The 13,196-nt window shown below is 52.5% G+C and overlaps 2 protein-coding genes across 2 annotated transcripts in view; one reads left to right on the top strand and one right to left on the bottom strand.

The window, feature by feature from the left end:
• Nucleotides 1-5,748, top strand: part of AKNA (AT-hook transcription factor) — a 52,915-nt gene extending 47,167 nt beyond the window's left edge. The window contains 3 exon segments of the mRNA XM_036856104.1: nt 254-370; nt 639-831; nt 4,606-5,748. Coding sequence (XP_036711999.1) covers nt 254-370; nt 639-831; nt 4,606-4,867 — 572 coding nt within the window. The 3' untranslated portion in view covers nt 4,868-5,748.
• Nucleotides 5,749-8,881: 3,133 nt separating this feature from the next.
• LOC118896472 (alpha-1-acid glycoprotein-like) lies at nt 8,882-12,342 on the bottom strand. Its single transcript, XM_036854265.1, has 6 exons — nt 12,187-12,342; nt 11,654-11,796; nt 11,336-11,406; nt 10,385-10,492; nt 10,137-10,240; nt 8,882-9,062 (listed from the first exon to the last, which is right to left on the bottom strand). Exons 1-6 carry the CDS (start codon nt 12,301-12,303, stop codon nt 8,997-8,999), a joined length of 609 nt encoding a protein of 202 aa, XP_036710160.1. The 5' UTR covers nt 12,304-12,342; the 3' UTR covers nt 8,882-8,996.
• Nucleotides 12,343-13,196: the final 854 nt, after the last annotated feature.

The raw sequence follows: 13,196 nt of genomic DNA, 5'->3' as shown, positions 1-13,196 counted from the left end.
GGGGAGTGATGATGGTACCTAGACCAGTGGCTTGTTGGATTTGATCAACTAATGCATGAAGACCCTGAGCAGAGGGCCTGGCTCAGGAGATGCCTCTCAATGTCATGGTTACCATCAATATTGCTGTCACCCAGTGGAGGCCGCTTGTCTCCTATGCAGTGGTCCCTGAGGGAAGCTCAGTGCTGCAGTAGGCTTGTGGGGGCCTAGTGACTTAGACATAATCCTCTCCTGACGTCTCTGCCTCCTCTTCCAGGTGATGCTGGCACCAAGGACCCACTGGGACCATCTCACACTGAGACCCAGCGATGTCCCCTGTGTGGTCGAGTTGTGTCCTCCTCCAAGGGGGAGGGCCCAGACTCAGCCAGCTCTGGTAAGGACAGATGCTCCGTCTCTTCCCTCAGCTCCCCTGGATTCCGGTGTGGGCCCCTGAGAGGGGGTATTTAGCCGGGGTGGCAGCTTGCGCAGTCTGGGATGGAGCAAACTGGATGAGAGTTGGCTTCCCCAAAGCGAGGCACTCCCGGCATGGCCGGCCCCGTGTCCAGCTCTAATGGGGCTGGTGGGGCTGGGAGGACCCTCTGTTCTCTGTTAGATCTTCCCAAATGGTGAAACTGTGTCTCTCTGGTGTCCCTCCCCGACAGCACCAGAAATGGCTGCCACCAGGAGAAACGCATCTTCTACCTCCAGCCCCAAACAAAGGAGCAAGCGGGCAGGGTCGCCACCCGGGCCGCCTCCTGCACTGTGGTATCTGGCTGCCGCGCCCTCAGCACCAGCCCCTCCTGCCTTTGCCTACGTCTCCTCGGTTCCCCTCATGCCTTATCCATCAGCCACTGTGTAAGAACCTTCCATTCCAACCCTCCTAGCCTTTCTGTTTGAATCGCTTAATAATTAGCATTCAGACCTGAGTTGGGTAGCTGAGAACTCGGGCACTGAGTAGTCCTGTGTTTCCCCCCCGCCAACACTCATGTAGTCACTCAACAAACCCTGAATGCTCCCTGGGCACCAGCGGGAGTGCTTGGCCCTGGGGACCCAGCAGTGAAGGAGGCTGGCAGAGGTCCCTGACCTCTTACAGCCTCAGGGGGACCTAGGACCTTAACCATCTTCCATCTCCTTATGGGACTTCTCAGCGAGCAAGTAATACTTTTTCAAAAACTAGGCTTTATTTTTAGAACAGTTTTAGATTTATAGAGAAATGGAACAGATAACACAGAGAGTTCTCCTATACCACCCCCCAAACACAGTTTCTTCTGTTATAAACATCTCACCTTGATATGGTATAGTGCAGTTAGTGAACCATTATTAATACATTGTTATTAACTAAAGTCCATAGTTCATTCAGGTTTCTTAGTTTTTACCTGAAGTCCTTTTTCTGTTCCAGGATTCCCCCCCGCCGCCCCACAAGTTACCACATGCATTTAGTTGTCACATCTCCCAGGCTCCTCCTGGCTGAGACAGTTTCTCAGACTTTCCTTGTTCCCGATGGCCTTGACAGTTTAGAGGCATACTGGTCAGGTCCACGGCCAGAGGAGCAATCACTTTTTACATGGATTTGGTTGTACCATCAGTCAAGACATAAAAAGCACAGCAGTTGAGGCAGAAATGGTCCAGGTTTTAGAGTCAGAGCTGTACTGGAATCCTGTCTGCCGCTTATTAGTGGTGTGGCCTTGGTAAAGCTACTTCCTCTCTGAGCCTCGCTTTCCCCGTCTGTTAAATGGGGTCAGAGTCTCAGTCACGTACAGTTGTATGAGGATTAAATGAGGCAGGTGGCAAGAGCCCCAGGAGCTGTTTGTGGGGTTCGTAGTGCAGTGCTAGCACATGCTCTTTGCTGAATAAACAGCAGCTTTTGTCATCACAGCAAATGCTTCTGCTGTTAATATTGTCATTAGTAAGAGGGAAAAATGAGGAAAGGTGGCTTCAACATGACGGGATTGTGCAGGAGAAAAAAGGCCTGGACCCTGGAATTAGGAGATCTTTCTTCTTCTCCTGACTGTCATCAGCTAGTTCTATGCCTCAGTTTCCCTCACTGTTAAATGACTGGGTCAGGGGTCCTCTTCAGTGGTGTGTTGTCAGAAGCCTGTGTCTGTGAGCAGCAAGAGGGCAGAGTTTCCACCAGGGCTGGCGCTTGGCAGGAGCAGAGGCCCAGGCACCATCCAGCTCCATGAGGAGTCCTGCCTACAGCACGGTTTCTTGCTTTCCTCTCAGCTGAGACCGGGTGAGTCGTCAAGGAACCCTCCGCTCCAGCAGTTAAGAGAGGCCATACTGCATGCTCAGGCCTCTGATTCGTTGGACAGGAAAGGGTTTGCCTGGAATTTGGTGGCCCAGGAGAAACCTCTGAGTGTCCACGGTAGCCATGGGTCTCTACTTCTGAGGCCATTCCAGATCCTTCCAGGCTCAGACCTGTGGGCAGAACTAACCAGGTTGGTGTCCTCACGCCTGGACAGGCCGTGGGGAAGGGGAAAGACCCTGAGCTTTAGTGCCCGACAGACCAGGCCAGCAGTAACTAGATAACCTGGGGTAGGTCACTTTGCTCCTGTGCCTCAGTTTTTCCCTCTGTGAAATGGGTTGTGGTGAGGATTAAATGAACTGATGCATAGCAAGCCCATAGTACATAGAAGGTGGCCAGTAACCACAGTGCTTCTAATGCTACTGGAATTGTGGCTGATGCCACCCTGAAGTTTCTCCAGCTGCCCATCAGCAGGACTGAGCATGCTCAGTGGCTGAGGCCAGGAAGCCCTTAGAAAGCTGAACGGGCCTGTGCTGCCACCTGCTGGCCAGCCAACTTATAGCCTCTGCACCAGAGGCTTTCTAGCCAGTTTTTTGGTTTGGGGGCGTTTCTTGGTTGTTGTTTGTTCTGTTTTGTAGCTTCTGCCCTAGGGGGAGTTTGGGGTAACTTTCAGGCCAAGCTGGTCATCAGAATTATCAGAAGGCAGGGGTGTGTGGGAACTCAGTAGTTACACCAGCTAGTCTGTCCTTAAAGGAGGGAACTGGATTCAAGAAGCCCATTCATTCAGTTCAGATGATACGTATCAGCATCTCCTGGGAGCTAATTAGCTCTGGGTTTAAATCCAGTACTGCTCCCTCCAGTTCTTTGATTCTGGGGGAGTCCTCAGTAGCTGACATTTACAGAGCACTGGGCATACAGAGCTTTTAACCTGAATTTTCCTATTGGATCTACCCTGGGAGGTAGCTAAATATGGCTGTTTTCCATGGAGAAACGGACCCCTTGAAAATGAAGTAGCTTGTTCACGGTCGTGCGGGTGGCCAGGATTTGGGGAGCTTCCTGCATCACTTAGCTTCTCCGAGCTTCACTTTGCTCATCTGTAAAATAAGCATAAAAGTACCTACCGGATAAACAAGACAGTGCTGGTAAAGGACTTATCTCAGAGCCTGGCAAATGGGTCCTGAGGGTGAGGATGCCAGCCCCGGGCTAGGCACTGTGTTTAACTGAGGAACTGTCAAACTGCTTTCCGACGTAGTGGCACCATTTTACATTCCCACCAGCAGTGTTTGAGGGTTCCGATCTCCCCACATCCTCACAGACACTCATTGCTATCTTTTTGCTTTTAGCAATGAGTGTCTCTGAGGACACCCAGTGGGTGGGGAGTGTGTGAAGTGGCATCTCATGTAGTTTTGATTTGCGTTTCCCTGATGGCTAATGATGTTGAGCATCTTTTCATGTGCTTGTTGGCCATTTGTACATCTTGTTTGGAGAGACATCTGTTCAGATCCTAGCAAAGCCCTTTTTTCACACTGTGCAATAATGCAAATTAGAAAGTGAAGGGTCAGGAATAAGACCAGAGTTTAGAGCGTGCCAAGCAAAACACCAGTGAATGTCTCCGGCCAAGTTCTCCTAAACCCATTCCTGCTCTATTTAGGCAACATGCTTCTTTGTCCCCCTCTTTCCTACACACTTTACTCTACAACACAGGTGCCACACCCTCTTCTTGCCCAGCATCGGTTTCTTTGAACCCTAAACTTGGCATCCTTGGAGGAATGCAGTAGTCACTTCTTGGAGAAATCTGTGCTTCAGCTCATGGCTCCTCAGCCGGTTTTCCCCAGAACTTTTAAACAACACCGTACATTCCTGCAGGACCAGGCTGGGGTGGGGGGGGGATGAGTGGAGCCAGACCCTCTCACTCCTGCAGAATCCTAATTATTATTATCACGTTTCTCCAGCGCTCCACAGCTGACAAATAGGGCTCCATACATTACCTCTCTGATGAAGGGGGTTTGCTCCAGAGCCTGGGGTGATCCTGGTCTCCCTGAGACCAGGCTCTCAGACTAGAAGCTCCAAGAAGGTGGCGGGCTGGGTCCGTGTTGTTCATTCACCATGGTAACCTCAGGCCCTAGTCCACTGGCTGGCACATATATGTTCCATAAGCATTTGTTCAATGAACGGGTAGATGAAATGGACCATTTTTTGAGGACTCTTCTGGTTCAGGCACTCCCGTTTACCTTGCTTCACCCCTCTAACACATCCCTCATTGGGGGTTATTCTTCCCATTTTAGAGGTGAAGAAACTGAGACTCAGAATGTAGGGGCCGAGCTGGGGCTGAGAAGCCCCCAGCCCTCTCCGTGGTCAGTGAACGCCCTTGCCTCTCTCCCCAGGTACTACGCACCTCCAGCACCTACCTCAGCCCCCTCGGCCCGAGCAGCTGCCGAGTGGCCCCCCGCAGTCTCCCCTCGGCCGGCCAGGAGACCCCGGCACTCCATCCAGCTGGACCTGGAGGACCTGGAGGAGCTCAACAAGGCCCTGAGCCGAGCGGTCCAGGCTGCCGAGAGCGTCCGCTCCACCACCAAGCTCATGAGCCACTCCCTGTCGGCCGACCTGCGCCAGGCCCGCGGCCTGCGGGGCTCCTGCCTCTTCTGACTGCGCTCAAGGCTCAGAGACGCACGGCAGGCAGGGGTGGGCAGTCCCCTGTCGCCCTGGGGGCCCCGCAGACCCTCATGAGGAGGGCTCCCTCCGTACCGGCCCTGCCTGCTCAGCCTCCGTGTTTCCAAAACGGAAAGGGTATCAGCTGGTCCTCCAGAGAAGTCACTTCCTAGGGACCAGCCCTGAAGAAGGTGCTGGGACTGAGGCCACCATCTGTCCGGATGCCATCTCTGGGAGGCTCCTGGTCCTGCATTTGTCCGTCTCCGGCTAACAATATGTATTTTATATACAGATGGACAGACTTCTTTTTTTCAAACTGAAGCATTTTCCTGGTCTTGGATCCTTCTTAGGAGGCCAGATAAGAAGGGACAGGGCCAGGGTCTCTGGCGAAAACTTGTCCACCACCTGTAACCAGCCACTCCAGAGTAGGTGTCTCTGGGAAGGACATGGCGGGGACCTTTCTCCTGGTGACTGGTGGTCAGTGGGGCACTTTGAGTCCATTGGGATATCTCAGGATGACACACACCCAGCTTCTCCATGGTTGAGAGGCCTTTCCCATGGGTCTGCTGGGATAGAGACACCCCACGGAGGGCCCAGAAGGCCGTCCACCATGGTCCCCCTCAGCACCTCATCCCGAGACCCCCGGCTCTCCCCTGGGACCCCCATGGAATTGAGCCAGTGGCCAGCTTCCTGCCAGGTCCTTGTCTGTGGCCATGAGGCCAGGCCATCTCCTGCTCCCTGACCTTGTAGCAGCTCAGACTTCAGCTTTTCTGGAATGTGTGTGCGTCAGTGATATTTGTATATTTGGGACATTAAAAAATCTATTTTCGTTATGAGAGCAAATAAAGAAGAGTGAATATTGATCTTAAGAAATGAAAGCCAAAAAAACCCAAAAACATTCCCAGAGCCGCCCATATCTGTGGTGTGTGTCATCCACTTGTGGTTTCTAAAGTCAAGTTTGTGGGGTGAAAGATTTGGTGCCAAGTGGAGCCCTCCCCCGAGGGACCAGTTGGGTGCACATTTCCAGACTCTGCCTGCCTGCCTCCCTTCAGTGCCTTCTGTCTCTCCAACTTTCCCCCTCAGAACCATAAAGCTTTCCACTGGAGGGGCCTGTGAGGAGAGGCCGTCTGACCAAGCCTCTTTTATGAGACACACAGCAAATTGGTGTCTGCAAGAGCACGAGCCTGGACTCTCTTTCCAATGCTCCTTTTGGCAGCAAACAGCAACAACAGCTGCCATTTACTGAGCGCCTCCTAGATGCCAATCCTTGAGCTAAGTGACCCACTGTGCGCCCATTTTATTGATGAGGAGACCGAGGTTCCGAATGCCCAAACTCACGATGGTCTGACTCCAAAGTCCATATTCTTTGTCACTGTTTTTTTCTCTCTAAACCTCCATGACTTTTTCCTCCCCAGCTCCTGCTTCCCCTTCCCTTGGCCTTTTCTTCAGTCTTCCCCACCTCTCATCTCACTTGCTTCTCCTGGCCCTCCAGGACTCATTTCTATTTCATTTTTCAGCTGATCCTTCTCAGGAGAGTTGAAAACGGCATCTTGCTGAGATGGGAGATTTCTTGTTGGTTCTGAGCGTCCAGGTCCACACCCTCATGGAAAGGTGGATGGGAAGGGGGAGCCCGAGGTGGGGGGCCAGAGCAGTGTCTCCAGCCTCAGTGCCCTGGGCACAACATGGCTGCAGCTTTGAACAAAGGATGCTGAAGTCTTGGGTCTGTGGCTCTTTGGAGGACACTGGTCTGTGAGCCACAGGACTGGGTGTCAGGAGCCAAGGTTATGGTCCTGTCCCTCCAAATGGCTTAGGACGCTTGCACATAGAATTACTCCAATCATTCAGCCCAATTTCTCTGCCACCTGTGTGGTGCTGCTTCCCTCACATGACCATCACAAAGCCCTTGGGTCTGGAAGGAGACCAGCCTTCCTTGTTGGAATCCTTCAGACGCTCAGTCCTCTTTATGCCTCTAAGTGGGCCAGCCTCAGACGTGGCCCCATGGCGAGGGCTCCAAACACATTTGCAAGATGGCTGGATTCGAGAGACCAACCTTCCCCTACGTATCCTATCTTCCTCCTGGGTGTCAGGTGGGCAGTCTGGGGACACCTCATGGAGACACACAACCCCTCTGGCCTGGCCCCAAGTCCTCCGAGTCTCCCCCATCCTGCCCCAGCCCTGGCCCAGACACCTGCCTCTTCCAGGATGCTCACAGCAGCCTCCGCGTAGGTCTTCTTGCCTCCAGTCTGGGCCCTCCTAACTCGCCTCCCCAGATGGCCAGGCTGACATCTAAAGTAAAGGCCCTACGCAGTAAAGGGAGCTCGGATGAGAGTCCCCTCGCAATCTCATGCCAGGACCTCCAGAGCCCCCTCCACAGGGCCTGCGGCCTCTGCTGCAATTCACTTGCTCACCCGGTGCCCTCAGGGCAGCTGCTCCCCAACTGCGGTCTCTTACTCCTGCCCTGTCCATGCCTTTATCCCACCGTGTCCACTCGTCAGGATCGTCCCAGCTCCCTCGCAAAGTGAAAGACTGATCTTTCCGTTTTGTTCCCGAGTGTGAATGAGCCCCAGGCCCTTCCCGGGGGCCCAGGCTTAGATCAGAGCTGAAGGAGACACGTGGGGAGTAGTGGGCGTCAGGAAGGGAGGTTGTCTGTGACGTGCTGACGTTAAAACCAGTTTCCTCCTCAACAGCGTCCAAACTGGGCAAGCCTTGCTGGGTGAAAAACTGAAAACATACAGCTGAGTCTGAAAGAAATGAACAGTGGTCCAAATGTGCTCGTGTTTACACGAGTCTCCCTCCTGTCTCACCTGCATGGACTTCTGACTAACGACGCGTCTTTTATGTTAACTCCTGGTGGTGTCTTGAGGTAGAATAAGCTCAGTGTTTTCCTTCGGCTCAGACGGCTCTCTTTTTGCATCCACTGTTTGCTGAGGCAGACTCCCTTCTCTGATGGAGCCCTGGGCTCTAGGTAGGTAATTCTGTGAGTGAGCGCAAGCCTGGCACAGTGCATACACTCGGACGTGTCCGCAATTAACTTCGCCTGATGTAAGGATGGATGAGAATCTACTTACAGATGAAGACTAGGCAGGCGAGCGTGGTTTTGTGTGTAAGCAAAACCAAAATGAAGACGATAAGCAGAAAACTGTGGAATTTTGTGCTCTGAGGAATAAAGTCCCTTAGGAGGTAAGTTTTCTAAAGCAAAGTCCTTGTTAGGGCCAGGATGTTGGAAAGCACACTAATTGGTTCAGGATTAAGGTTTGGTTTCCTTTTCCCTCTCCCTCCAGACCCAGCTACTTGGGGATGCTGCCGTGCGTGGGCCAGCCTGCTTCCTGACTTGGTAACAGGGCACCTCCGTGACCTTCATAACCAAGTGACAGAGACTCTATTTCATGTACTTAAGAGGAGAAACTTTCCTTCATTCCTGAAAGGATTTACTTTAGGAAACGCGATCTGATCTGATAAGATTCTTGGAAAATCGTTTAAAAAATATTGATCATCAGTTTCTTGGTGACACCTGGGAGAAATTTTGATATGAATGGTGAAATGTTGACAATATCTCATGAATTGAGCAAAAATAAAACCAAACTGATTCATCTTTAAAAAATAAATAAATAAAGTAAGGGCCCTTGTGTTTAGCACCACACTCCTGAGTCCTCACCACCCTCTATCTACCTGAACTCCTCTTCAGGGTCCTCTGCTTCGATGTTCCTTAAACAGGTCTTTGGCTTGCAGCGGGAACAGCAGGTGTTATCAAGCTCCTAATCTTTCTAGAGTGGTTCAGATGCCCCTTCCAGGTAGCCTTCCCAGACTTCCCCACTGGAGAAGAAAGCTTCCCCGTGCTGGGCTCCCACAGCACTCACTGCATATAGTCATCCATCCTGGCACATGTGCTGGGAATTATAGCAAGGGCCCTTCCAACCAAGGATCAATTCAGGGCAGTGGTCGGCCGGGGCTCAACTGAGGCGGGCACAACATGAATGAACGAATGAACAAACGAACAAGCAAATGACAACCTGACTGTACCACAACAGACGCTTTATTGATGCAACTGAGGGAAAGAGCTGAGGTACAAAGCGTGAGCCGGGGGCTGAGGATGGGCCCACAGAGTCCCCAGGGTCCTAACCCAATGCTAGGACCCTTCCTTTTCCTTCTTCCTTTCCTCCTCATGCTGCATATGCAGTGGCCCACACAGATCCTAGTGGGAGAAGACAGCACATGATCGGGCAGGGGGTCTTCTGGGGGAAGAGGGAAGTAAGCTCTGGACTGTGGCTCCAGCCCAAGCAGGGCTTCAGCTGGGTGACCCTGGGCAAGTCATTCTCTCTCTCTGAGTCTCAGCTAATTCACCTCTGAAATGGAGGCTCAAACCCTTAACAACTGGCATGTCTGAGCACTTATGACTTGCCATGCCCTTCTGTTGATCTCCTGGATTCCTCACACCATTTTGAAGATGGTGCGAGTGAGGCTCATGGTGACCTGCGGCCTGTCCGAGGTCCCCCGGCCAGTGGACGGGGGTGGCAGGCTGCTGGCCACGGGACGAACTCCGGTGTCTGTGTTCACATGCCTTTGCCCGGGGTTCCCGAAAGCAGGGGATGATTTGTGCCACTGGTGGTCACGGGAAATGACCTCTGGTGGCACAAATCTGTCTAGATGGAGACGTTTTTATTTTAATAATCATGAAAGTATTTCACATGTATCCAAAAAAGTGTAACCAGTTTTTGGTTTTTGTAACCAGTTTAAATCAGCTCTGTGATTTCAGATATTATTGCACAGGACAAGACCATGTAAAGCCTTTCATTTAACACAGGTTTAAATGAACGTATTAAGAAGATTATACAGATAATGCTCAGTTCCAGCAAAAATCGGGACGGTGGTCCTGGACTTGCAGTTTGGGTGACACCTAACACCACAAGACTGATTCCCCATCACATGGGCATTAGAAGCCTGGGGTGTGGCAGGCAGCTGTAAATGATCGTTCCCCGTGTGCGTGTCTCTTTCCCAAGTTCACCGCACCTTGGCTATGCTCTTCCCCTCCTGTTAGCCTTTACAATCCTCCCCACCTGCTCCAGGCGTCCTCCCTGATTCCCAGTGACTTTTCCCTCCTGGGCACTCGTCCATCACCCCGGGGGCCCTGCAGTAAGGCAGGTGCTTAAACAGGATATCCTGCCTCGCTGTGTAGCTTTGACTGACAGCTTCCCTCTCTGGGCCTCTGAGGCTGCCCAAGGTGGGACCACCCTCAGGGTGAGCACTGCCCAGTCCTCCTTGCACTTACCTTTTTCTCATCGCTGTACGTGATTTCTGACTCGTGAATGCCTATGCACTTGATGGTATCAAGGAACTCTTTCTTCTGCTCCTGGGTCACCTCCGGCTTGTCGGCTACAGGATGGAGCAAGGGGGCCGGGTGAGGATGATGGGGGACCTAAGTGGGAGGCCAGGGAGGGCTGGGGTGCTGGGGGTCCAGCCCGAGTAGTGGTGGTCCTGGGGTGAGGCTTGGGTAGAGTGGGAGGTTGAGGTGTCTACCATAGAAGGACATCCCCACGTTCTTCTTGCCATTCCAGGAGGCAGAAAGCATGAAGGTCTTGGGGTGCTTGGTGAGTAGCAGGTCAACAAAGTGTTCTCTACCCGACTCTGGAGGAGAGAGCCTCTGATGAGACCACGGAGGCAGCACAACAGTTCCTATCTCATGGGAGAGGAACCTGGGTGTGCCCAGGGCCACACAGCCAACCAGTGAAGACCAGGGGTTCTCTTAGGCCACTGGTCACTCGCTCCTCCTGTGTGCCAGGCTCTGCACTGAGCACTCTCTATGTGTGGACTCATAGGAGCCTCACATGGACCGTGGCTGTCAGAGCCTTTCTCCCCATTTTACAGATGAGGAAATCAAGCTCAGACAGGAGCCTCGGGGCTGCAAAGTGGTGTCCGTTCAATTCCATCGGCACTTGTGTGCTCCTACTAGGTGCCCTCTCTGCAGTGATGGTGGGGAAATGGGCGAAGTCACTGCCTGCCCAGCGCAGGCTCCCACCCTTAGCTCCCCGAAGATAAGGAGTTTTCCCTGAGGATAAGGAGTAGTTGACAGAGAGGTAGGACTGGAGCCAATCTGGGGTTTAGATCCTAGCTCTAATTATAAGCTGTGTGACCTTGGGGAAACTACTTGACGTCTCTATTTCTCTATTTCCTCATCTGATCACTGTAATGTCCTCTTAGGGTTGTTTGTGAGTATTAAGGGGATTAATCCATGTAAAGCACTTCAAACAGTGCCTGGCACGTAGTAAGAGCTCAACAATGTTGGCAGTTATTACTGATTATTTGCTGTGTGCAGGCACTGGGGCCACAGAGATATAAGAGGTGGGCCTGTCCCATGTTCTCTGTGTTCAAAGCCCCCAGGGCCTTAGTCCAGGCCCCCCTCTTTAGGCTGGACAACCCCCCATCTCCCCACTCCACACAGCAGCCCTCCACCTGAGGGCTGGCCCTCACCATACATAGACATGGTCCCATTCTCGCGATAGACTGTCAAGGAGTTGGAACTGTAGACGCACTTGTTCCCACTACAGTCAGACAGAAGAGGGGAGAAAAGCAGTAAGATGGTCAAGAAGTGGACGATCACCCATCACAGTCATTGAGGGCCAAGAGTCAGGTGGCAATTGGAGTCAATACCCCCCATCCCTCCCCACCTAGTCCATCAAAGGGAAGGCTGAGGCCGGGAGGGAAGATGGACTCGCTCTAGGTTTTTCTGCAGCTGGGAGTGGAAGCCGGAAGCTGAGGCTGGGGGTGAGTTGGTGTGTGGGATCTCACGTGGTCTGGTACTCTCTGAGAATTATCTTGTCCTCTGCGTGCTTGGGCTCAAAGTAAAAGAAAGCTGCCTGGATCGATCTAGCCGACTCATTGTACTCGGGGTTTCGGTAGGCCGAGCCGATATAAAACCACTTGCCAGAGAGCTGGGGAGAAGCCAGGAACTGGTGATGGAGGCTGGAGCTGAATCCTTGAGAGTCAGCTGGGATGAGACTCAGCAGATCTCTCCCCTCATTTTACAAACAAGGAGAGTGGGACCCCAGATGAGGAGTGGACGTGCAAGAGCTCACTTGGAGGACCAGACATCTCCCCTCACCCCCCCACCCCTGGGCAGCCCCTCCTTGCCCAGTACAGAATGTTCCCTGCTGAGGGACCTTGCAATGAGGTGTCTGAGTTTGGAGGCAAAGAAATGCCTCCAGAGGCTGGTCAGAATTTCACCCCAGGACCCAGGATAGAAAAGGATGGCATCAGGAGGGCAAAGGGAAGCCCAGAGATGGAAGCAGCTGCCCACGGCACTCAGGGACTTGGGCACTCACCCTGTCCAGGGTGGCGTTGGTGATGGGCGCCACCGCCGTCAAGTTGGCGCACGCCGGACTCTGGGCGTCCAGCAGAGGAAGGAGGCTCAGGACAGCGAGGGCCCAGGGCAGCACCATGCTGAAACCAGGAGGCACCTGCAGCCAGGCAAACTGGTGGCTGGAGGGTGCCAGTGACCTTTAAAGTAGCTGTGGGCGGGGCCCTGGGGGCAAGCTATGACACAATCTGGTGAGCTCTTGGAAAAGGTCTTACACAAAACCTTCCCTCCATCCCACAAAGCCAGCTATAGGTAAAGCCTTGCAACCCCAAGTCTAATTTGGGTCCCTGACCTGGAGGGGTTACAAGGGTCCAAAGGTCTGGCTGTTCAAAGCCAAGGTGAATGTGGGCCGGAGTGATATTAGTTAATGTGTTTAGATATTGATAGAGGGGCCTGTAAGCAAACTCTCCTGTTTTCATTCAATTCCTGTCCTACTAAGCGCCAAGACTTGAGAAGGACCCAGCCATAAATCAAGGGCTGAAGGCAACTTAGAGAATTCCCAGGCGAGCGTAGGGGAGGGGGGAATGAGTGGGGGAGGGGTTTAGGGGTGGGAGGTGAGGGCAAACTTGGGATCAATTCCAACTGAGTGTGGTGACAACTGTGAAAGAGCAAAAGTCCAGAGGGCCCCCAACCCGGTGCTGGAGGCAGGGACCTTTCCAAAAGAAAGGGGCTTCTAAGTTGAATGTCTATTTCCAGTAAATGTTTTACTTGAACCACCTCTCAGTATCTAAAACAGGAAATTACCTCTGCGATGTCCCCACCCCCTGCTATATGAGCAGGGAGCTTGCCTCTCTTTTCACCCATATATTCCTAGCCCTGGGACAGTGCCCAGCAAGTAGTGGGCGCTCAGTATATACCATGGCATAAATAATTCCATTGCCCATTTGCATTTCTACATGACGGGGTCAAATCTTTATTCGAATAAATAAATACTTTCCAAGAGTACTATTATGATAAGCTTACAATTTTGTATTC

This window comes from Balaenoptera musculus, chromosome 6 (assembly GCF_009873245.2).
Source record: "Balaenoptera musculus isolate JJ_BM4_2016_0621 chromosome 6, mBalMus1.pri.v3, whole genome shotgun sequence".
Lineage (NCBI taxonomy): Eukaryota > Metazoa > Chordata > Mammalia > Artiodactyla > Balaenopteridae > Balaenoptera > Balaenoptera musculus.
Note: the sequence above shows the minus strand (reverse complement) of the source record. Positions and strands in the feature narration are given on the sequence as shown.

Excerpts from the sequence above, each read along its gene's own strand:
- LOC118896472 (XM_036854265.1), bottom strand. The coding sequence starts at position 12,303 with ATGGTGCTGCCCTGGGCCCTCGCTGTCCTGAGCCTCCTTCCTCTGCTG. Across the intron at positions 10,241-10,384 it reads CGTGGGGATGTCCTTCTATG|CCGACAAGCCGGAGGTGACC; the intron begins GTAGACACCTCA and ends TCCATCCTGTAG. Across the intron at positions 9,063-10,136 it reads CGTACAGCGATGAGAAAAAG|GATCTGTGTGGGCCACTGCA; the intron begins GTAAGTGCAAGG and ends TTCTCCCACTAG.